The sequence below is a fragment of the Mastigoproctus giganteus genome, chromosome 3 (assembly GCF_048544385.1).
Source record: "Mastigoproctus giganteus isolate SK-2022 chromosome 3, ASM4854438v1, whole genome shotgun sequence".
In the NCBI taxonomy this organism is placed as follows: Eukaryota; Metazoa; Arthropoda; class Arachnida; order Uropygi; family Thelyphonidae; genus Mastigoproctus; species Mastigoproctus giganteus.
Genome location: NC_143577.1, coordinates 49,569,987 through 49,593,577, shown reverse-complemented (window position 1 = coordinate 49,593,577; position 23,591 = coordinate 49,569,987). Strand labels below are relative to the sequence as shown.

The 23,591-nt window shown below is 35.5% G+C and overlaps 1 protein-coding gene across 1 annotated transcript in view; it reads right to left on the bottom strand.

Annotated features, from left to right (window-relative positions):
* The window catches only part of LOC150087940 (transient receptor potential cation channel subfamily M member-like 2), a 409,197-nt gene that overhangs the window by 92,284 nt on the left and 293,322 nt on the right, over window positions 1–23,591 (bottom strand). The window contains exons 20-23 of the mRNA XM_090369284.1: window positions 21,707–21,881; window positions 19,437–19,502; window positions 8,831–8,939; window positions 2,183–2,372 (exon numbers count right to left, since the gene is read on the bottom strand). Of these exons, the coding sequence (XP_090225410.1) occupies window positions 2,183–2,372; window positions 8,831–8,939; window positions 19,437–19,502; window positions 21,707–21,881 (540 nt within the window). The remainder of the gene's footprint in view (window positions 1–2,182; window positions 2,373–8,830; window positions 8,940–19,436; window positions 19,503–21,706; window positions 21,882–23,591) is intronic.

Here is a 23,591-nt window from a genome sequence, read left to right as displayed (position 1 = left end):
TCATAGTGTTTTTATTTGTAAACTTACTAAGCTTTTTTTTTTTTTTTTAGTCTCCAGAACAGTATTTTTAATAAGTTAGAAAATCCGAATAAATCAGAAATCTGAACTACCCCTGGTTCCAATTAGTTCAGATTATCAAATGCTCTACCATAACTTATTATTTTTCTTTCAGCTTTTAAATCTTTCTTTCATTATATTTCTACTTTACTTTCTTCACTTCCTTGTGGTTGCCATTCTGCACAATGAACACCTCAACATGCCAATTTACATATACTTCAAGTTCTAACTTACAATTATATATATATATATATATATATATATATATATATATATATATATATATGTATGTATTTGTTACATTTTCAGATTTATTTTAAAATTTATTTCGAATTTGGCATTCTGTGAAGCGTGCAAAATTTGAAGATTATGCAGGTAGCTACAGCCATCTTGAATGGCAGACATCTTGAGTGAATAATATGTTTCATGTTGTTGTCTGTATTATGCAAAAATGATAAAAAAATCTTTCCAAAGCAGCTTGTATAAGACTGATTTTGATTTTATTAGACGGTGAATACGAAAAGAACTAGTGGGAGTGCAAAAAAAAAAAAAAAAAAACTATGAACAAATTATAATCAAAACTTCATAGCAGTATTGGAAAATGCAAGACCAAACGCAACCTTTCAAGTAAAATAGTTGCGCACATGATGGTGAGTCACCAGACAGGTTCTTGTACACAATTATTCTGCAAAAACTGTAACAACCACTTAAGAAACTATTTCAGTAAAAATCTGTCTCATATTTAGGAAGTTCAAAAAAAAATTAAGATTTTTAATCATTAATTAATGGTTAGCTTGGGACTATTATTTTGGAGAGTCAACTGTCAGATGACCTGCCATCACCACCAGGTTAATATCTTAAATAATAACCATGTCATCATATAACTGAAAATATTGGAAAAGATTAATAATATATTAATTTAATGTATGGCATAACCTCACTGCACTTGGAAAACCAAAAATTTTATTGAAATTGTTGAATAATATACACTCAATTCAATATATGCATTTTATTTTGGACTGTATTTTGGTAAAAAGTTGAAAGTTGAATTAAAAAAATTAGGAAAGCATAATGACACTAACCTAGGTTTGGGTCAACAATAATCATTATACATACAAACTAATATTCATTATTCTAAAAAATAATAATAATTTCAGATTGTGCTATCAGGCCTACATTATAAACACTAGTTATTTTATTAGTATATTTTTTATATTACTACATGCATACTAATGGTATATGCAACAATACAATCTATGCATGTAGTTAACCATATACAGTATATGTGTAGCAGCCTCCGAGCTGAGTGGTCAGGAGCGGGAGTACAGTAGCACACGCTCTTTGAGTAGACCGGGGTTCAAGCTCCTGACTGCTAAATATGGTCGATCTGCCAATCCACACTCGACCAGCGTGACAGATTATAGTCTATTTCCTCAACATGAATCGTTGATGAGGCTTCTATCTTGCAGTGGATTGATTAATGGCTGCAGTTTACTTTTTTTTTTAGTATATGTGTTACCTATTAATACTGGTGTACTCCACTTGGGTAATGCACAACTGATATTTATTTCAGGTAGTCTATCCAATCCATATACAATATGAGTACTATATATCTTTCTGCAATTATCACATTATACTTAATACTCTTTTCTATCATTCATGCTATCTCTATATTTAATGATAATTTCAATGTTGTGGTGATAAGAGCTCAGTTGCCAAAACAGCAGTGATAGCACATGTCTAAGACATATCTATTCTATCTTTATTTTATTATCCATTTACATGTAATTGCAATATTTAAAGTATATATAGTTAAAGGGGGGGTGGGGAGGAGAGAGATTACAGTACAGCTGAAAAAAATTTATTCTGGCCACATAAAAGTTTTAATTTTGTGCAATATCAGCACAATAGATCATAGTATTTATATCACAAAATATGAAGAAATTTTTAATGCTAACTATGATAATTTACTAAATATGATTTTGGAATTTAAAATATGTATATCAAAATTTATAATTAAAAGTTGTTTTCATTTATAAGGTTTTACATTGGAATAAATATTTTATAATTATCATATCAAGTTAGTCTTTTACATTCTGTAATAATCAGAGTGTAAAAGACCTACCATCTGATCTGTCCTCTTGCATACCTTACAAGTCAAACATCTCCACACCCAGTTAAAAACAATCATCAAATAGCTAATAATGCTAAAAGGAGGAGGAAGGCGAAGTCTGCTGGAAAAATCCAGCACAAGTTGATAACGCTGAAACTTCCAAATTGCATCTGTTTCTGCCTGAAGTTTACTTGCAGTGGCACTGAAAATAGAGAGATTAAAATAAATTACCACATTTTAACAAAACGTAAACATGCAATGAAAATAAATAGCCTAAATAAAAAAGAAATAGTATAATATAACTTTTAATAGTAATGTTTTATTTATTTGATAACTGTTAATTATCAAACAAATCTGTTTTTAATCAATGCTACACACAAACTGAGGCTATATCCAGTTTGTACATAGCACTGAGCAAACTAGATTTACTACTGAGTGCATGGGTTACATATTGTAGAGGCATTTCAAAGGGAGTTTCCTTAGCACACTACATACTTTAAATAAAAAGCACTGCTCCAATGGAGAATATACTGCCATTTATTTAAAATTCACACTATCCTTGACATTGCAGCTTTGGTATCTGTCTGGTGGGAAAGTAGGAACTATCAGTGAGAAACTTGATAGTGTGAAAAAACTGAGGCTATGCCCTAAATTTGTTGGATTTACCATATGTTTAAATTTAAGTTGCTATAATGTAAGATGACCTCACCTTCCTCTTAATTTGCTACCTAACAAAACACTGTGTAACTATTATTTTTTTCTTGTTTACGTTGTCAATACAGAGAATACCATAAAAACTGCAACATGAACAGCATAAATAAATTGTAATTGTCTGCAACATAAATAGTGAAATTAAATTGTAACTTCCTACAATTTTCAGAATGAAAATTGTAGAAAGAAATGGTAGAATATCTAATGAGGTCCATGTGCTCATACACTATAGTTTCTGTGCTTACAGATCAAACATCAGCAACCCTAAGTATACAAGCCAGCAGCTGGCAGATGGAAGGTTTTCTGTAGCATGCCAATAGGATGATACTAATTCAAATTATTTATTTCTATGTTCATGCTGCTATCCAAGTAGCACACTATGTTCATATAGTTGTCCAAGTGGCCCATGAAAAGATTTTTATATCAACCAAAATATGGCAATCAAAAGGAAAAAGGTTGGCAACTCCTGTTCTAGATTATTGTAGACTCTCACTTTCAAGTAAAAACTTAATGTTACTTGTCAATGTTTATGAAGATATGAGATTTTGTAACTACTGCTTGTATAATATAAAACTATAAAAGTGTCATAATAATTATTTAATATTTCCTATTTGAAGAAGTCACTGTTTCAACATCACAGGATTTTTGTAATGCCCTGTGTAAATAGCATGCACTCTCTCTCTCTCTCTCTCTCTCTCTCTCTCTCTCTCTCTCTCTCTCTCTCTCTCCACTAGCATGCTAGCCCTTAATTTAATTTGTGTACATTATAATGTATAAAATATTTATATGGCTGTTTGTTGCTCACTGCAAGATTAAGACACCACATTTCACTGTCTTGGTACTAATTCAGTAATGAAACACCATGCACCAGCCTTTTGTCAACTTATTGCATACTTATGTTAACAGCTGATTCATGCATTTCTAGAACGGTTTCATTTGGTGAGCATTAGAGAGGTACTAGGCGGTGAAAAGATAATCATGGAAATTTTAAAATAAATCTTTAATCTATGTTTTAACATAGATTTAAACTCTAATAGTATATGGTTTCTTGTGCAATTTGGGTTCTGCATATGGGTAGCAGTAACTCCAGAGTAACATATCAACTCGCTGGTACTACACTCAGGGCAGTGGAGAATGAAAAGGACCTGGGGGTAATTGTGCAGTCAGATATGAAATTTTCTGAGCAGTGCAAAAAGGCTGCAAGAGTAGCTCGTGGTGTCTTGTCAATGATATACAGGAATTTTGTTAGCAGGGATAAAGGGGTGATTGACCCATTGTATAAGGCAGTGGTCAGGCCACACCTTGAGTACTGTATACAGGTCTGGAGGCCTCATTTTAGGAAAGATGTAGAGCTGTTGGAATGAGTACAGAGAAGGGCAATGAGATGGTGAGTGGAACAAAGAGTTGGTGTTACCAAGAAAGGCTTAAGACTGCAATACAGTCTTAAGCCTTTCTTGCAGCTTCTGGAGAGTAGGCACCTACGAGGTGATCTAATTGAGATGTGTAAGGCCTTGAATGGTTTGAGCAAGCTCAATGCTAATGGGATTCTTCCTCTTGCTCAGATTACTCACCTGAGGGGACATAAATTCAAATTGAGGAAAGACAATTGCAGAATGTGCAGAAGTTTGCGTTTAGCCAGTGGGTGGTTGATAGTTGGAACAAACTCTCATCTGTTGTAGTGGAGGTCAGCAACTTAGGTAAGTTCAAGGCAGAACTAGACAAACATTTGGAGTGAATGGATGGGTGAGATGGGAAGGGTTTTTTTTTTTTTTTTTGGCTGATGCTATGCTGGAATGCAAAACTTAAGGACCACAGCTAATCTGGAGAGAGGGTGGCACACGGTATCACCCAGCAAACATCACTGAAAGGGATCGATAAAGCAGTCGAGATGTTCTCGTCTGGGGAGGCATTATCTTGGATGAATGTACACAACTCTAGATACTGGAAGGTTGTACTGTAACCAGTTCATGCTACTGTATTGAGGTAATCCTTCCCCATGTGCATCTGTTCGGAGGTGCTATTGGCGTCGAGTTTGTGTTTATGGATGATAACGCCACACCCCACTGCACTGCAGCTGTTGATATGCTTTTGTAAAGTGAGGTCATTGTTCATATGGATTTGCCTGCCCATTCGGCAGATCTAAATCCCATCAAACCACATATGGGACGCTCTGGGGAGACACCTAGCAGCATGTCCACACCCATCAGAAAATGTTCACCAGCTGAAGAGGGTGCTGACAGAGGAATGGATGATGTTACAGCAAGAACGTATCAACAACACTGTTCTAAGTATGGACAGGCGGTGCAAACCCTGCACCGACATTAGGGGTGGCCATATCTTCTACTGAGGACCATCTCTTCCCTTTGTTCCATCTTTGGAAGTGATGCATCTGTATCATGGCAGCCAGTGCTATGTTGCCATTTTTGAATAAAGTCCCTCTGTACCATTTTGTTTCCATTGTTGTGTCGGTGTTGTTTCCTTCATCATTTCTGTACCTCACGAGGTTCCTTTGGTATGCTTTTCCCGTATCCAGGCCACTTTTATAAGAAGTTACAGGGGAGGGGAAAATCTGACTGGTCCTTAAATTTTGTCCACTGGTGTATATAATCTTTCTCTCTCTCTCTCTCTCTCTCTCTCTCTCTCTCTCTCTCTCTCTCATTTTAATCAAAAAATATGATGATTTTTTCATAAAACTGTTGAGGATGGATGAATGAGCAAACAATAAAAACATTCATTCTCACCAATCATCAAAAGAAGCCAAGGTTCAATTGTTTGCCAACAAGGTCAAGTTGTCAGTCTCCTCAAAGTATCATCTTTAAGATTACTCCCAAAAGGCAACAGCATCACTTGAGAATACCACAGTACCACAGAAACCTCCTGGGAAAGTTGAGTCTATTAAGTTGAAGAGCCACAATAAGCTATTCCAAAAGTATCTGCTCCCTAACCAATAATGTTCCTGCTTACATGGCTTTTTTTTTATGAAAACCCCAAGCATGAAAGGTGTTAGAACCTATAGTGCTTAGTACCATGCATGGGTTGAAGGTTGAGAAGTAAAAGAAGATACTTGTTGACATTAAGACTTCAATTTCCATAGACTGCAATTTTCAGGAAATATGTATGAAGAGAGCTTGTTCCAAAAAAAAAACAAAGTTGAAGAAATAAATAAGGAAGAAGAAAACTTGGTTCTGTGAGTTTGAAGTTGGACAGTAGAAGGTTGCTGATTGGTTGCAGCATGTGTTCAGATCGATTTGGAAGAGAGAGAGAGAGAGAGAGAGAGAGAGAGAGAGAGAGAGAGAGAGAGAGAGAGAGAGAGACAGAGAGAGAGAGAGGATGCTAATTATAGAAGCCAATTCATAAGAACAGTGCCCATGGAAGTATCTATAGAAAAGGCATGCAGCAGAAACAGAATGTCTATGAGAGAGTGAGTAGAGAGACTTTGTTAGAGATGGCTCATTAATTAACCTCATTGCCCTGTTTTAAAAGAAATCTAGAAGCCTGAGAGAGGTTTCGGGGACACTGCTCCAGTTGAGGGGACAATATTTCATGGTTGGGCAGAACTGCAATTTGTACAGAGTGAACAGCTGTTTGGAAGAAAAGTAATGCCAAGATGAAAAAAAAAACCCAGTTTTTTAGATTCAGATGAGGCACTATTTGTAATGATCTTACGCCAAGAGAGACGGCACCTCCATAGCCAGGTGGGAAGGAGCAGCAGTGCGTGCATACGCTTCTTGATTAGACCGGGGTTCGAGCCGGGTCACCACCAAATATGGAGGATGCGGAAAGGCCAGGGAATGACCACCGCATATCCCAAAGCAATATGGCCTTAGTTGCTAATGCTCCTAAAAACCAAATAACAAACATGCCAAGAGAGATTAGAAGTCAGGGTAATATTTAATAGAGATATGTGATCTTGTCTAGAAATCTGAGTGTCATTGAAGACAGGCATAGGAGCAGGAGAATCCTTTTTGCAAGATATAAGACAGACTGAGTTTCAGAAGAATTGAAATCAACTACATTATCTTTTTCCCATTGGACAATTACCTGGATCAGCATTTAAGGAACTGGCAGTGAATATTTGAGAAGTTTAAGCTGTTTGTGTAGGGCACAGTTTCTCAAACTGGAAGACGGAATGCATTGTGCTATCATCAGCAAAACTATGGATAGGATTTCTGGTCAATGGAAGAAGGTCATTAATATACAAGAGGAGAAAAACTGAACCTTGGGGAACACCTGCATTAGCGAGAAGTTAGATGACAGAGAGCTATCTACCATCATCTGCAGTGAGTGGCCATAGAGGCTGTTCGCACATTGGACTTTGTAATCAAGTGTGGCTTTGAAAATCTGCATAAGTCACCTTATTTTCCCGACCTCTCACTTTCAGACTCCTTCATCTTCTCTAAAATTAAGAACCCATAATGGAGCTCCAGTCTTCAGACTGATGAGAAGGCAATTAATAAAGTGGAAGCTTCATTTTCTGCTCAAAGTGAGGAGTTCTATTCAACAGGCCAGAAAGAGTTCATCCGCAAATGAGAAAAATGTGTAATTCTAGAAGGTAGCAGCTATATAGAGAAGAATGAAATTTCCAGTTTCAAATTTCTGACTAAAATATTTCGAGGGTGCTGGTAAATACTTAATGGATGCGGAAATTGGGTAACTGTGGACCACACATCAGGGGCATTGAGAAAAGAAAAAATTACCATAGATTTTTAAGTTGTTTGACAGAAAATGCTTCACTATGTTATATTTTTCTGTCTTGCTGTCTTAGGGGGAACTATGTTTTCCTCCAAAGGCAAAACCATTATTCATCAAAAACCCTTATATTAGCTGCTTCAAGGTCTTACTGAACTTCATCAGATAGTGGATGCCACCAATAGCAACTGTGTCAAATAGTCAGCAAATGTACAGAATTTAAATGAGTTGCCAAGTAGTGTATGGAAGAAAAATTTTCAATTGAAAATGTAAAAAATGGTTACATGAATATTACAAACATGCATGGGCCCATCAAAGCAATTAATGTACTGGCCCACCAAAGAAATTAATGTATTAATGAAAATTGTGATATATTGAAATATTCATATTTTTCATAAACAAATTATGGCCATTCAATTTGGATCCCAAAAGTTTTTGATAAATTCAAATCACAAAACAAAACATTCAATCAGATTGACTAATTAAATGCAGCCTGCCTTTGTCTACATCACAGAAAACAAATTAGACTCTGATTTGGAGGTAGCAATCATTTCAGAACAATGGAATTCAACAATCTCTCAAGTACAGCACAAGGACCACATATATGGGGGTGTCCAGTTTTCCATGGTCTCCTAGAGCACACCCAAAATTAAAAGTATATGTTTTTTTTATATAAGTAGCAATTACTTTCTTCAGCAACCTAACACAGCATAATTACCATACATAAACAAAAGTGCATCTAGAAAATTATAACATTTATACGATGATGACATAGTGAGGAACAAAATAAAGCATGGCTATGGCATTGTGATTACATGTTTCTGACTACACAAAGTGAACAGCAGCGTAAGGAAGAAGTGCAAGTGTTCATCATATGCCTGTCTCTGCACCTTACTTTACCACAGCTTATGTCTATCATTTCATGCCATGTATCATAACGCATGTCTTACTTTATTCAGTAACTAGTCTCGTGTCTAGTAGAGCATTACCAAAATTTTAAGGGAAAAGGCAGTATCAAATAGGGAAGTGAAGAAGCAGGGGTTCAATTTTCACTTCTTTATTATTTATAAAATCAATTTGTAAGTAAAATTAATCAATTAATAATTAACTTGACTTAATTTTTAATTAATTCATAATTAAAAATATTAATTATAATCTTGATGCATTTTGATATCCAGTAGTATGACTTCTTAAATATACTTAAAAAAACATTTTTCACATAATTTACATATTGACTATTATGAAATGTGGGAAGCTTACCTAAAAAGTGCATATAACAGAGTAAGCAGGATTAATTTAAGAAGCACAAAGTACTGAATTGAAAAAACATAAGGCCAAACTCCTGTATTTGGACAAGTTTCATCTGTATCTGAAATTAAAATGAAGTCATATATGTATATATAAAATATATGAAAAAAGGAAAGGAATAAGAAAATAAGAAAAGGGGGGAAAAAGAATAAGAAAAGGGGGGGAAAAGAAAATAAGAAAAAGGGGAAGAAAAAAGAAAATAAGAAAAGGGGTAGAAAAAAGAAAAAAAATAAGGAAAAGGTTCATGGACAAGGGCCACTGAAAACCTTGCAGAGAAAACCCAATGATCATGATGAATATTACTTTAGAGATAAAAGTAATGGAGAGAAGATAAGTAGTAGAGAAATTATAAAGTAGGCATGTACATGCCTACTACATAATTCCCCTCCCTTTTTACATTCATTTTAGCTTTAACATCCTCATTATCCTTATTGCTGATTTCTTTAAAATTTAATCTAAATTTTATTTATTTATTTAAGTTTTAACTTCCATTTTTGTTATTTTGCATCTGAAACAGAGACACGCAAACCTGATTGCTGACTCTTGAAAAAAGAAAACACCAAGAGTGTATCACTGACAAAAATATTATTTTTTTTGAGTATTAGTATCATTATTTATTACTTTTTTTATACATGTTTTTGTATTTATAACTTTTCTGACTATGTCTCTCTTATCTTTAAACTTATATATATAGTTTCATTTTATATTAAAATGAACAGATTAGCAAAAATAAAACAAAATGCAAAACAAATCATTTTAAATCATAAACAAAAAAACACCATAAAATTACACTATATATATATATATATATTAAAATTAGATTATTTATGTGTAAAGGGAAAATTTACACATAAACAATCTAATTCTGATATCTTGTTAAAAAAAAAAAATAAAAAAACACAGAAAAGACAAAAAAAAAAAAAACACACAAGTGGAGGGTTGTTGCCACAGCAATTAGAAAAATCACAAAATCCCATTTGATTTAAGAGGTTATTTTGTCTAAAACCCAGTATAAGGCACCTAGCCATTCATCAAGAGGACTAACTGTTTAATTTTACAAAACAGCAATTTTTTTTTTCTCTTAAAATTAGTACATTTTGCCAAAAAAGGTGCTGATTCAGAAAGTTTAAAAATTCTATTTGCATATCTGTAAATCTGCATATTTTTAAAATTTGCGTATTCTTTGTTTGGATAATAACCCCTTCTTTTAATTAATCAATCTCAATGAATAGGACTCAGTCTGTATGTAGCACAATAAACTTTTCTACTAAGTACATCGATCTTATATTGTAGAAGTACTTCAATATGATTTGATATTGCACCATGCACTTTAAACAAAATGCCCTATTCTTGCGGGGAAGTTGATTGATATTTATTTAAAATGCATGCTATTCCCCATACCTAGGGTTTTTTCTCTTCCTCCCTACCCCCCTCCTTGGGGGGGTGGGGAGGAAGAGAAAAACCTAATGAAGGGAATGACCTAATGATCCAGTGATGAGAAATATCCCTATTTTAAAAGCTCAACAAGTTCAGGCAAAAGGGCTCATGCTAAGTGCTATAAAACATAATTCCACAAGTAGAATATAGTCTCAATCTGTACACAGCATTTAGAAAATTAAGTTTTCTTCTAAGTGAATCTTACATACTATTGGTATTTCTCATCACTGGGTATTCATCAGGCCATTTGCTTGTATTTCTCCCTAACCCACTGATGAGGCTCTAAAAAAAGCCAAAACCCAGATGCGACAAATGGCATACATTTTAGATAAATCTATCTATCTATATATATATATATATATATATATATATATATATATAATAAATGAGAGCAAAGTGGAAGAAAAATTGTTGAAGTTAAGCATAAGAAAGGCACCTGGGGTAGATGGGATCTATCCAGTTATATTAAAGGAGGTGGCAAAGGAAGTAAGCACACCCTTAGACACAATTATGAGAGCATCCTTGGACTCGGGGGGGGGGGAGTCCCCACAGATTGGAGATGTGCAAATGTATCTCCAATTCACAAAGGGGGATCAAAGGGTGACATGAGTAATTACAGACCTATAGGTTTGACTAGGCGCCTCCGTAGCCAGGTGGGAAGGAGCAGCAGTGCGTAGCACACGCTTCTTGATTAGACCGGGGTTCGAGCCCGTCACCACCAAATACGGAGGATGCGGAAAGGTCATTCAGGGAATGACCACCGCATATCCCGGAGCAATATGGCCTTAGTTGCTAATGCTCCTAAAAACCAAATAACAACAACAACAACATAGGTTTGACTTCTGTTCCAGGGGAAAATAATGGAGTCACTAGTAAAAGAAGCATTACAGGATCATCGAGCCAAAACAGCAGTAATAATTAAGACACAGCATGGGTTTGTCAAGGGGAAGTCTTGTCTAACCAATTTGATTGGATACTATGATGTGGTCACAAAGGAACTGGATGCAAAAAAATAATTCTGATATCATATACTTGGACTTCAGGAAAGCTTTTGATACTGTTGCACATGGAAGACTACTGTACAAATTGGAGCAGTATGGCATTAAGGGCAAGTTGCTACAATGGATAAAAGGATGGTTGAGTGGGAGAAGACAGAGAGTGGTAATCAATGGATACTGCTCTATGTGGACTAATGCTATTAGTGGTGTCCCTCATGGTTCGGTGTTGGGCCCATTGTTGTTTTGTATATTTATCAATGATATTGATGAAGGTATATCAAGCTTAATGTCAAAGTTTGAAGATGATACAAAGGTTGGCAGGGTTGTTAATAACAGTAATGACAGTATGCTGCTGCAACAGGATCTGGAAAAGTTGGGTAGATGCACTGAGAAGTGGCAACTGAAGTTGACAAACATTGACAAATGCAAAATACTGCATATGGGTAGCAGTAACCCCAGTGAAATGTACCAACTATGTGGTTTTACATTAAGGGTGGTGGAGAATGAAAGAGATCTGGTGGTAATTGTGCAGTCAGATATGAAGTTTTCTGAGAAGTGCGTTCAGGCTGCCAGAGTAGGTCATGGAGTCTTGTCAATGATATACAGGAATTTTGGAAGCAAGGATAAGGAGGTGATTATCCCCTTGTATAAGGCAATGGTCAGGCCACACCTTGAGTACTGCGTACAGGTCTGGAAGCCTCATTTTAGGAAGGATGTAGAGTTGCTAGAATGAGTACAAAGAAGGGCAACAAGATTGGTAAATGGAACAAAGGGGTGCTCTTATGAAAGGCTTATGTTCTGCAAATTGCAACTTCTGGAGACTAGGCACCTGTTAGGCGATCTGATTTAGGTGTATAAGGCCTTGAATGGATTGAGCAGATTTGATGCTGAGGGGGGACAGATTCAAATTGGGGAAAGAGCCATAGAATGGATGTTCGGAAATTTGCCTTTAGCCAGTGGGTGGTTGGCTGATTGCTGGAACAAACTTCCAAGGGTTTTTTTTTTTTTTTTTGCTGATGCTGTATAAGATTGCTTTCTTGCATCATATGCCTCTACTAATGCTAATGCTAACTTCTACATCTGGAGACTAAAAGTCATCTTGCTTTGCCCTTGCTTTCTACATTGCTTTCTCTAATGACGAATATGAAGATTTAAACTTCCAAACTGAGATATTTACGTCATGAAATCACTGGATTTATAGGGCTTTCTTCAGACGTTCTAACTTTGAGACTGGGAAGGTTAGGTTATCAAAATAAATAAAACTGAAAAAGACAAACAATTGGAAAAACCTAAAGAAAACATTTTACAACCTCTTTGCCTTTTACACTTGGAAAGCCATTGCTGCAAGACATAAATATAACATCCAATCTTAGTATATCCCATGTTAGCGGAGACCCAACAATCTAACACATTCTGGGGATCTACAAGGAAATCGCTCTGATTTTTGATGCGGACACCTTGGTGTCCGTAGGTATATGGTTGCCAATCCCTGCCCTATGTGTACAATTAATTAATTTAATCTATAAAGTTAAAAAATACAGATAAAGACAGGTGGTTATAATTAAACTACACCTCTTGGAAAGCCTGTAGATAGAAAATTTCTAATTGCACAGAGTTGAAATTTAGGGATGACAATAGTCAGACAATGCAGAAATAAATTACATCAAAAAAAGTTTCTTGTAAAGCTCATTGAAGTGTAATTTAAATCATACTTTAATGATGTATTTATGAAAAGCTATAAGAACAGGTAATAACAAAACAGACACAGAAATACACCAAGAGACTTTTATTGAAGACTTGCATGCCTTGTTAGTTAAGCTTTATTACCAAACCATACAAATTCCTGCTGCTCTTTGGAAATACTGCCGACAGAGAACATTGAGATGTGAGCCGATGTCACAAAATGCATTATGCAACATGTTACAGATGTTTGCAGAGATGGGAAGTTTGTATACCATGGCAGAGAAAGGTGATTGAATTTTAAGAATGACCGAGGGCACAACATGCATTTTGCACTTCTCTGCCCATGGCTAATGGTCGCTGTAAAACAATGGTTATTGTTGTGGTCAACAGTCCACACATCTGAAGTGTGTTAAACTGGTATCAGTATAAAACTGTGCTATGGTGTAGTAACAGCAGATTCCAAGTAGTCATGAGAAACATATGGATTTTGTTCAGATAATTGGTATTGGAATATTCTGTGGCAATGGAACATTCTTGATATCGGTGTACGACACAATGAGCACAAAATGACACAACGAGCTTGAAAAACATAACATCAAACACGGGTACTATTTGTGATCTAAATAAGCCTGTTGATAGCTGTTTACTCCTACACAATATACTATGCTATTCTCCCATTAAACAAAATGTCTGACCTGATTTGTTCTTCTCTTCTTTGTATTCACACGTGTGAAAAATTCATTGTCTCCCCCACTCTTTGCTTTCTTCTCATAATCTGCTTTTGCCAGCCTAACCTTTTCTATGGTAACAGCTACAAACTGATCTGTGGCTTACAGATCAGTTGTAACGCTATGGTAAAGTTATGGTATTAAAGAGTGAGTGGTAGGGGAATTTAGTGTTTTAATTGTGTTAAATAGGTCCTATCTATGATTTATTGAACATTATCCTGTAGAGATAGGCAAGTCATAATCCCACTGTATAAGGCAATTGTAAGACCACACTTGGAATACTGTGTTCAAGTATTAGCTTAGAGGGAAACAGGCATTCTGTGTGTTGTCAGACACTCAGTCTAAAACACTGATGGATCCAATATCTTTCTATTTCAGAAGATTTAGGAGAAGTCCAGTTGGCCTGCCTCCCTAAAATCCACTCATGCACACCTTCTCGATGGTAAGCCCTGTTACATCACTTAGGTGAACGAACATGTAGAGTGGTTCACTTCAAGATGCCTGGTCAGCGTGAAGAGGAAAAGACTAAACCCTCCACCACACGACAGCACAATGAAACAAATGGCCCTCAAGTCCCCAGCGGCTTTCACTCCCCTCTTATGGCAGTAAGAGGATCAGAGTGGAAACAGAGGGTGCTAAGAATCTCTGGGTATGACCAGACTGCCATGCACGGAAACTGAACTTGGCCTGTTACAATGTAAGATCGCTCATCGGTGAAGACAGAATATTACAGCTGGAAAAAGAATTAGAAAATGTGAATTGGAATATCATCGGTTTGGCTGAAATTAAAAGAAGAAATAAATCACTTATAAGTTTATCAAGTGGAAATCTTCTATACACCAATGGAAACAGTGAAAGGAGTGAAGGTAGAGTTGGCTTTCTGGTCCAGAAAGATATAGAAAACAACATTTTGGAATTCAAAAGTACATCACCAAGGGTGTCAAGACTACTACTACTCAGGATTTCTAAGAGGTACAAGCTAAAGGTTATAAAGATTTATGCACCAACATCGAGTCATGATGACGAAGAGATTGAAGAAATTTACACCGAAATTGAGAGTCTTCTAGATGAGCAGAAAACCCACTACACTATCATTATGGTGAACTTCAATGCTAAGGCTGGAAAGAGACAAAACAGAAAGAGACAAAACAGCGCAGAAAGGGGAACTATAGGAAATTTTGGAATCGGTGAAAGAAATGAAAGAGGTGAAAGACTTGTGGGATTTGCAATCTCGAGGATTGTCAGTAATGAACACTTTTTTCAAGAAAACGGTGAACAGAAAGTGGACATGGAAGAGCCCAAATGGATTAACAACTAATGAAATTGACTTCATCCTCACTAACAGAAGATATATCGTGAATGACGTTACCGTCCTGAATAAGGTAAATGTTGGAAGTGATCACAGAATGGTAAGACGCACACTTGATATAGATATAGGAAAGGAAAAAACTGACTCGAGTGAATAATACGAAGGTCTTTTGATATAACAGAAGAGGAGAAAAAGCAGTATGTACTGGAACTTAAGAACAAGTTTGAGCTTCTGTGGACGGCTCAGGACCAAGATATCGACGAGGCATATTACAACTTTCTGAAAGTGATAAAGCCAAAGAAACCTATAAGTAAAAAGAAATCCACAGAAGAGCAAGATAAACGCTGACAAGGAGAAAATTGAGTATACTGAGTTATGCAAAACCATTAGAAAGAGACTCAGAGAGGACATAAGAAGATTTAACACAAGAAAAGTAGAACAAGCATTAAGGAAAAACAAAGGACTTAAATCAGCAGGAATGAGCAGTAATGCCGAAAGACAAATGATACTGAAACTGAAGAATAGCGATGGTGTACTTATAAATAGCAGAGAAGGCATAATTCAAATAGCAGAAGACTACTAAAGAGAATTATACAAGGAGCGAGGGAATGATGCCAGCAGTGGGGAAGATGGATCGCAAATTAGTAACACATATGATATCATACCTGATATCCTTCCTGATGAGGTAGAACATGCGTTGAAGAAAATGAAGAATCAGAAAGCCCCGGGAGGAAGATGAAGTTACTGTAGAGTTGTTAAAATTGGGAGGAAGAGACATGGCACAAAAACTGGCAAGACTCTTCACAAAATGCATTAGAAAAGGTGTGATGCCTAAGGAGTGGAAATAATGCAATCATAGTTTTGCTGCATAAGAAAGGAGATAAATTGGAAATTATAGACCAATTAGCTTGTTATCCCACATCTACAAGTCGTACACAATGATTATTACTAACAGATTAGAAAGAATACTTGATGAGAATCAACCGAAAGAGCAAGCTGGCTTTAGGACAGGATTCTCAACTATGGATCACCTTCACGTAATATCACAGCTAATGGAGAAAGCAAATGAATATAAAACACCATTATGCCCGGCATTTGTGGATTATGAAAAGGCATTTGACTCCATACAGCATAAGGCAATGTTTCGGGCACTGAAAAGACAAGGCAGAGATACCCCATATATTATGATTTTGAAGAAAATATATGAGAGTGCTATCTCCTTTATTAGACTAGACAAAGACAGTAGCAAATTTAAAATTGAGAAAGGAGTTCGACAAGGAGACACAATACCTCTGAAGTTGTTTACTGCTGCCCTTGAGGAAGCTTTCAGAAGATTAGACTGGTTGCAGAAAGGAGTCAATGTGAATGGAGAGTACCTAAACCATTTATGATTTGCAGATGACATTGCAGTCATAAGCCACGATCTCAAAGAATTAGAGGAAAACCTTATTCAGTCATGCAGAGTTAGTAAGGATTTTGGACTAAAGATAAATATGGCTAAAACAAAAATAATGATGAACAAGTATGCCATAGAAAGGGATATAATGATTGAAGGAGCAGTAATTGAAAGGTGGAGTCATATACTTATCTCAGACAAGTCATCAGCTGTAATAATGATAAATGGCTGGTAGTTAAGAGAAGAATACATTTTGGATGGACAGCATTCAGGAAATATAGTCACATACTGAGGAGCTGGTTTGGTTTTTTTGTTTTTTTTTTTTTTTTTAGGAGCATTAGCAACTAAGGCCATATTGCTCCGGTATATGCGGTGGTCATTCCCTGACCTTTCCGCATCCTGCGTATTTGTTGGTGACGGGCTCGAACCCCGGTCAATCAAGAAGCGTGTGCTACGCACTCACTGAGGAGCAATATCCCAATTTATCTGAAATGTAAAATAATGAACCAATGTATACTACCCACCATGACTTATGGAAGTGAAACTTGGGCACTCATCAAAAGAACAGAAGAGAAGCTGAGAACGACACAGCGAAGAATGGAACAAATTATATTAGGGATCAGACTGTTAGATAAGAAGAGAAGCATGTGGATTAGACAGCAAACTCAAGTAAAGGACATTCTTGTCAAAACTAAAGACATGATGACAGATGGACTAAGAGAATAACAGAATGGTACCCAAGAGGAGCTAGAATAAAGCCTGGAAGACAATGACGGAGATGGACAGATGAAATTCAAGAGTTTGTGGGTAGTAAATGGATGGCCATTGCACAAAACAGAAGGAACTGGAAAATTGCTGTAGTGGATTGATAATGGCTGATGACGATGTTCAAGTATGGAGACCTCATATGAAAAAAAAAGACACTGAGCTTCTTGAAAGGGTCCACAGACAGGTAATTTGAATGGTGAGATTGGCAAAAGGATGAGGAAAGACACCGATTAAGTGGGCTAAACAGCTTGGGAACCAGGCACCTCATAGGTGACCTGATTGGCATTCATAATACTTTGAGAGGATTAGTAAAATGAATGAAGATGGAATTTTCACTCTTATAAATAATTCCAGAACTAGGGCCCATAAATTCCAATTATAGGGGTTGAGGTTTAGATTAGATTGTAGGAAGTTTTCTTTTAGCCAGCAAGTCATTGATTGCTGGAACAAGTTGCTCCATCACAGGTAGTTGAGGCTGACAGTTTTACTGTTATTCACATATTCACCGTTAATGATCTTTTAGTAGAGGGAAAAAAAAAAAATCACTATTTTTCTATCAATTAAGTAATAATAAAATATTAAAAATATGATTAGAATATTAGGAACCAAATCTCATATTTCATTTCTGTTCCAAATTTAATATTTTATCATTACTACACTGAGTGGCCACTTTGTTCGGTGCACCAACCCTTCATATGAAATAGAACAGTATCAGTACCACATGTTTATACACTGCAATACAAAGCAAGTTGAGAGATATGTAGGGGTATTCTACATGTCCAATTCAATGTGAGAATGGGCAAGACAAAAAATTTAAGTGACTTTGAACATTGCACGGTAATTGTAACCAGATGTGATGGTATGAATATCTCAGAACCTGCAACCCTGCTGGGGTTTTCACATAAGACTGTCTCGGGTATATTGAGATTGGTCCTATAAACAAATAACATCCAGCCAACAGCAATCCTGTAGTCAGAAACAGCTTGTTGATACAAGAAGCTAACAGAGGCTGAAAAAACTTGTGCAGGGTAACAGAAAGGCTACACTAAGTTAAACAACAACCCAGTACAACATTTGTAACCAAAGCGGCATTTCAGAACACACAATTTGTTGTACCTTGTCATGGATGGGAAAACTGCAGCGAACAGCCGAAATGGGTTTTACTTTGGTCTTTCTGCTCCACAAGCAAAAAACAGTTTTCATTCCACATGCAAAAAACAAGGTTTGGTATAGTGGATGACTGGAAAAATGTTGCTTGGGCTGACAAATCCTGGTTTCTATTATTTCATGCTTATGGGAGATCAGAATATGGCAAAAACAGCTCTACAAACCTGCCAATTGTCAATATTGTAGACTGGTGGAAGTAGTGTAATGGTGTAGAGTGTTTTTAAGGTGATGGTGCACATTACACTGTTAATACCAGTAGAGCAACATTTGGATATCACAGTTCTCTGTTTCCAGCTAGGCATATTTCTACATAGTTATGCAGTGTATCCATCTGCAAATGGGTTTTTCCACCAGACAATGCCACAAGCCTAGAATTGTACAGAACTGGTTTCAGGAACATGAGAATTAATTCAACGTACTGGTAGCCTCCCTGGCCACCAGATCTCAATCCCAAATGAGCACCTGTGGGATAAGGTGGAACAAGCCATTCTGATGAGATCTGAACCGTCCAATTGCAAAAAATGGGGAAAGCAACTGATTCAACAGGGTTTGTTTGTTTGTTATTTGGTTTTTAGGAGCATTAGCAACTAAGGCCATATTGCTCCGGGATATGCGGTGGTCATTTCGTGACCTTTCCGCATCCTCCGTATTTGGTGGTGACGGGCTCGAACCCCGGTCTAATCAAGAAGCGTGTGCTACGCACTGCTGCTCCTTCCCACCTGGCTACGGAGGCGCCTGATTCAACAGGGAGTCATCCCTGTAACATGTTTTTGATACATCACAGAGTCCATGCCATGATGAATGATGAATTCAGATTGTTTCAAGGGCTAAAGAGACTTACTCTCCATTATGTAGATGTATCTGACAAAGTGGCTACCAATGTATATGATAACAGTATAATAACAGTATAATAACAGTATAATAATTATTAATTAATTTAAACTGTAATTTAGTACTTAGCATAGTGATATGTATTTTTTTTTCTTATTAAGTTTTCTTAGAAGAAAAAGAAAAAAGAAGGAAAGGGGAAAAAGAAAAAAGAAGGAAAATTACAATGAAATGGATAACTTACATTTTCCAATACGACAAGAATATGAATCATTATGTGGTATTCTCTTGCTAAAACATCTTTCTTCCGCTGTGAAGAAGATATTAAAAATATAATAAGTTGCTGACTTAATTAAGGCAGTTTTGATTACTAAAATTCTCATTTAATAACAAAATTGGACAAAATCATGCATTAACTAGCAAGTTCATTTTTAGATTCATCTGTTGAAGTGATCTATTCAGCTAGCTAAAATATTAAAAAGTTTTTTGCTCAAGTCTAATTTAAAAAATTCTGCTATAATGTTGCATCTTCATCTAAATTTACAGTTTAAGAATCTTTTTTATGTATGCACAAATTTTCAGCTTTAACTAATACAGCCACATGTTCAAAAACTGGAACCTTGGGACATAAAAACTGTAATTTTTTAAAAAATTTTTTTCCAATTTTTGGACAATAAATCTAACCAGTATGAATTGCTGAAGTAAGTGACTAAAATTCAAAATCTGAGTATGGATTATCAAAGAACGCATTTACAGCTCAGCCATCTGCTTTTTGCCAATTTCGCTATGTGATTAAGTTATTATTTATTAACTGTACTGTTTTTATTTGTTCTTTTATGTTTTGGTTCTTGGTGTGTTGGTCAAAATTTGGAAATAAGGAACTTGGGCACAATGAAGTTACCAAAGCAAATTTATATATATACATTAAGCGCCGGTCATAGTGATCTTGTTTGCAAATTGAATTTTGATTCTAATAATCAGAAATTCTAATAAGTGAAAATCAATGAATATTATCCACAGGACACTTGCAAAAAAATGTACAGAACTTACACAAATGGTCTTTTGTGACAATTACCTGAAGCCATTAATCATTTCCCAAGAGTTGAGGAAATAAATGGCTTGTTGCAATTGTCTTTCAATGGTTCTCATGTTATCATAAACACAGAGGCCATTGTTTACATTTGGAAGAAGTTGCTCTGTGATAGAATTCATTATGATGGCAACTTGCTCCTCTTGATAATAAGACTGAGACAGGATGTATCCTATTCAAACTCTGAATCACTGATGGGATATCTATGGGCAAGAGGTCTTAGAGGTAACCTCCCTGTTTTTATTAAAGACTTTTGTGTTTAATAAATTTAGGGAAGTTACCCCTAAGACTGAGGCTATAATGGTTTTATAAAATTACAAGTTTCTAAGTTGTGTCATGCACTTTTTCTATATTGAAGAACGAACACTGAGGGCTCTAATTTTACAAAAGATATAAGCCCATAAAGTGATTAAAGCCTTAAAACTACTTATTTATTACAATTAAAACTCTACTATCTTTCTGCACTACTTGTTACATACTACGATATTTGCCCCAAAACACCGGTACAATAGCAGCATGAGTAGCAAGTCATAACTTACAAAATCACTAGCTAAATTTAAAAAATAAGCTAACGAATGCTATTAAGCCTATTTAATGTAAAAAACACAATAAAATTCTAAGAAAACTTATCCATTTGCAGGAGCTCAATAAGTCTACATCCTCATACCAATAGTCTCGTTTCCAGAATACTTCATTCTGGAAACCAACTGGGAAGTTGTAGGTTCTTCTATAAGTATTTAATATACTTATAGCAGAACTGTATGCCTATATAAAAAACACCTACTGTATGCAATGAACAGATAAAATTAGAGTTTATTGGTTCCTAAGTATATTACAAAAGACAAAATAAGTTCCAAATAACCCAACACTCTCGCCTTAATTAAATGACATTTTGGCACCTCTCTGGGCTTTATTAACAAATCTAAAGAAAGCAGAAAGAGAACAAAGGAAAGGAGGGAAAGTTTTAATCCAAAGTAGTATAATACCTTAATCAAAATGTACAGACTTTATGAATCAATTTCTGATTTTTAACAACTAAATTACAATGTTGTTAGTTGTTTTAACTTTGAAAAAATAACTTTAAATTTAAATTACATATTCAAATAGAGATATCAACAAAGGACAACATACAATATCAGATGCATAACAAGTTGTTACTTGAACTAAATCAAGTTACAGTTTTTATAAAATTATAAGTTAGTTTTTTTTTATAATTTTAAAGTAAGAAAACTTCAAAATCACTAGAATGATGTGTCCTGCAGTATTTTTTGAGTGGTTTTAATACAAAGCCTGAAGCCTTTTCATAGCTCAAAAACACCCCAAAATGTTGAAACTAGTTCATTAATAATAATTTTGAATATTATTTTTTAAATGGTACAATTAAATATAATGAAACTAACAAGATACAGTATTATATTTCCTACCTTCCAAATCCCCAATAGGTGTAAGAAAAAGAGAAAACCAAGCCCTATGGAAAGTACGACGAAATAATTCATATCCTAGTGGAAAGTCTGGATATAAAACAGCGTGAATAACAATTCCTCCACTTATTATAACCAATAAAGTCATTCTCATGAAGTTCACAAAGTCAACTGTAACCTAATGGAAAGAAAAGAGAAGGGAAAAAAAAAAAAACATTTAACAGGTAACAGTTATTATAATTATGATTTTAGGTTAAATATTTTAAGGTCCTATCAATTATATTATTTATTATTTATATATGAAATCTACTTCCATAAATACTGTTCAATTATATTTTTCTTTTTTTTCTTTGATGAAGGTTTTAAGAAATAAAACAATGTAAATGAGCCAGTTCTATAAGGAAAACACCATTATACTTTTCCATTTTTAAAAAAATTCACCAATTTTTTTTCTCAGAAAAGGGTGTCTGAATCATTTTCTAATGCTGATTTCAAAAATGACTTCCATTTATTCCCATCATGTCAGATTTCTTCAAAAATCACAAAAGAAAATTTGATTTTTCACAAATTTTTATTAATTTTGGCAGAATTTGTGCATTGAAATTATAAAAAAAATGCCTTTACTAAACTTTTATATTTAAATACCTGTTGGAAACACTATTAAAAAGGGCATGTGGTAATAAAAAATTCCACTGAATGCTCACCTCCTCTCATTTTAAAAACTTATCTACGATGGGTCAAATTTTCGTTTCTTTGATTTTCTTGCAGATCCTTTTACTTTACAGTCCCTCTTCAGCATCCAGCGATAGTCAGTGGTGGAATGTTGACATTCCACCTCCCCTGATACCTCATCTCCATGTCTTTTAATATCTTGGTGAAACCTCTCACCCTGTTCTTCACTAACATATACTAGATTTTCTGGGAAGTAGTCAATGTGGGAGTATACAAAATGTACCTTGACACTCATGTTGCAGCCCAGCTTCTTGAAGCTTCATGTTTTTAACTATACAGTAATACCCCGACTTACGCAAACTCAGAGTTATGCGGTTTTTGATTTTTTCGTTTGGCAACACTGCCGCCCACTATTTTCAAGGTCGTTTTTCATATGCTATCGATATACGGTGCGATGGCGGAGAGTGAGAGCGAAAAATGAACAAAATTCAACTTTGCTGCCGCATGAGCTGCACACGTATACAAGAATTTGTATTCCAACTGTCATATTTATATGTGTGCGTTTGAATTCGTGCTCAACTTTTGTCGGCAATTACATCGTTTTCACGAGAGAAATGGATCTCGTCGGTTGAGCCGTATATCGACGGCATATGAAAAATGACCCTCAGTGTTTCTCTTGCTGTGATATGCATTGGACGTGTTTCGTGCAAACTATGTGCACAATTACGATTGTACGATCAACGAAAGTTAAGATTGTTGTGTTATACGTTTTCTAAACCCTTAAAAAAAACTATGTCATTCAAACGAAGTAAATCTGATTCTCCTGCACCTAGTAAGAAAAGGAAAATGATATCTTTGGAATGTAAACTTAACATTATCAAGGATTTTGATAGCAGAATGAAAATTTGTGAATTGGCAAAGAAGTTTGAGCTACCGGAATCCACAGTAAGAACAATCATAACAGATAAAGAAAGAATTCTCGAAGCGGTGAAAAATGCTCAATCCTTGAACTCAAGCATAATTTGTAAACGTCATGGTATGATTGCTGAGATGGAAACAATGCTAAAATTATGGTGTGATAATCAAGTAAAAGTGAAGAATTGTCCAGCTGATCAGAACACTGTGTGCTATCAAGCTAAGCTGATTTTTGAGAGGTTGAAAGAAGAAGCTGGGGAGGTGGGTAAAGATGAAAACTTTGTAGCTAGTAACGGTTGGT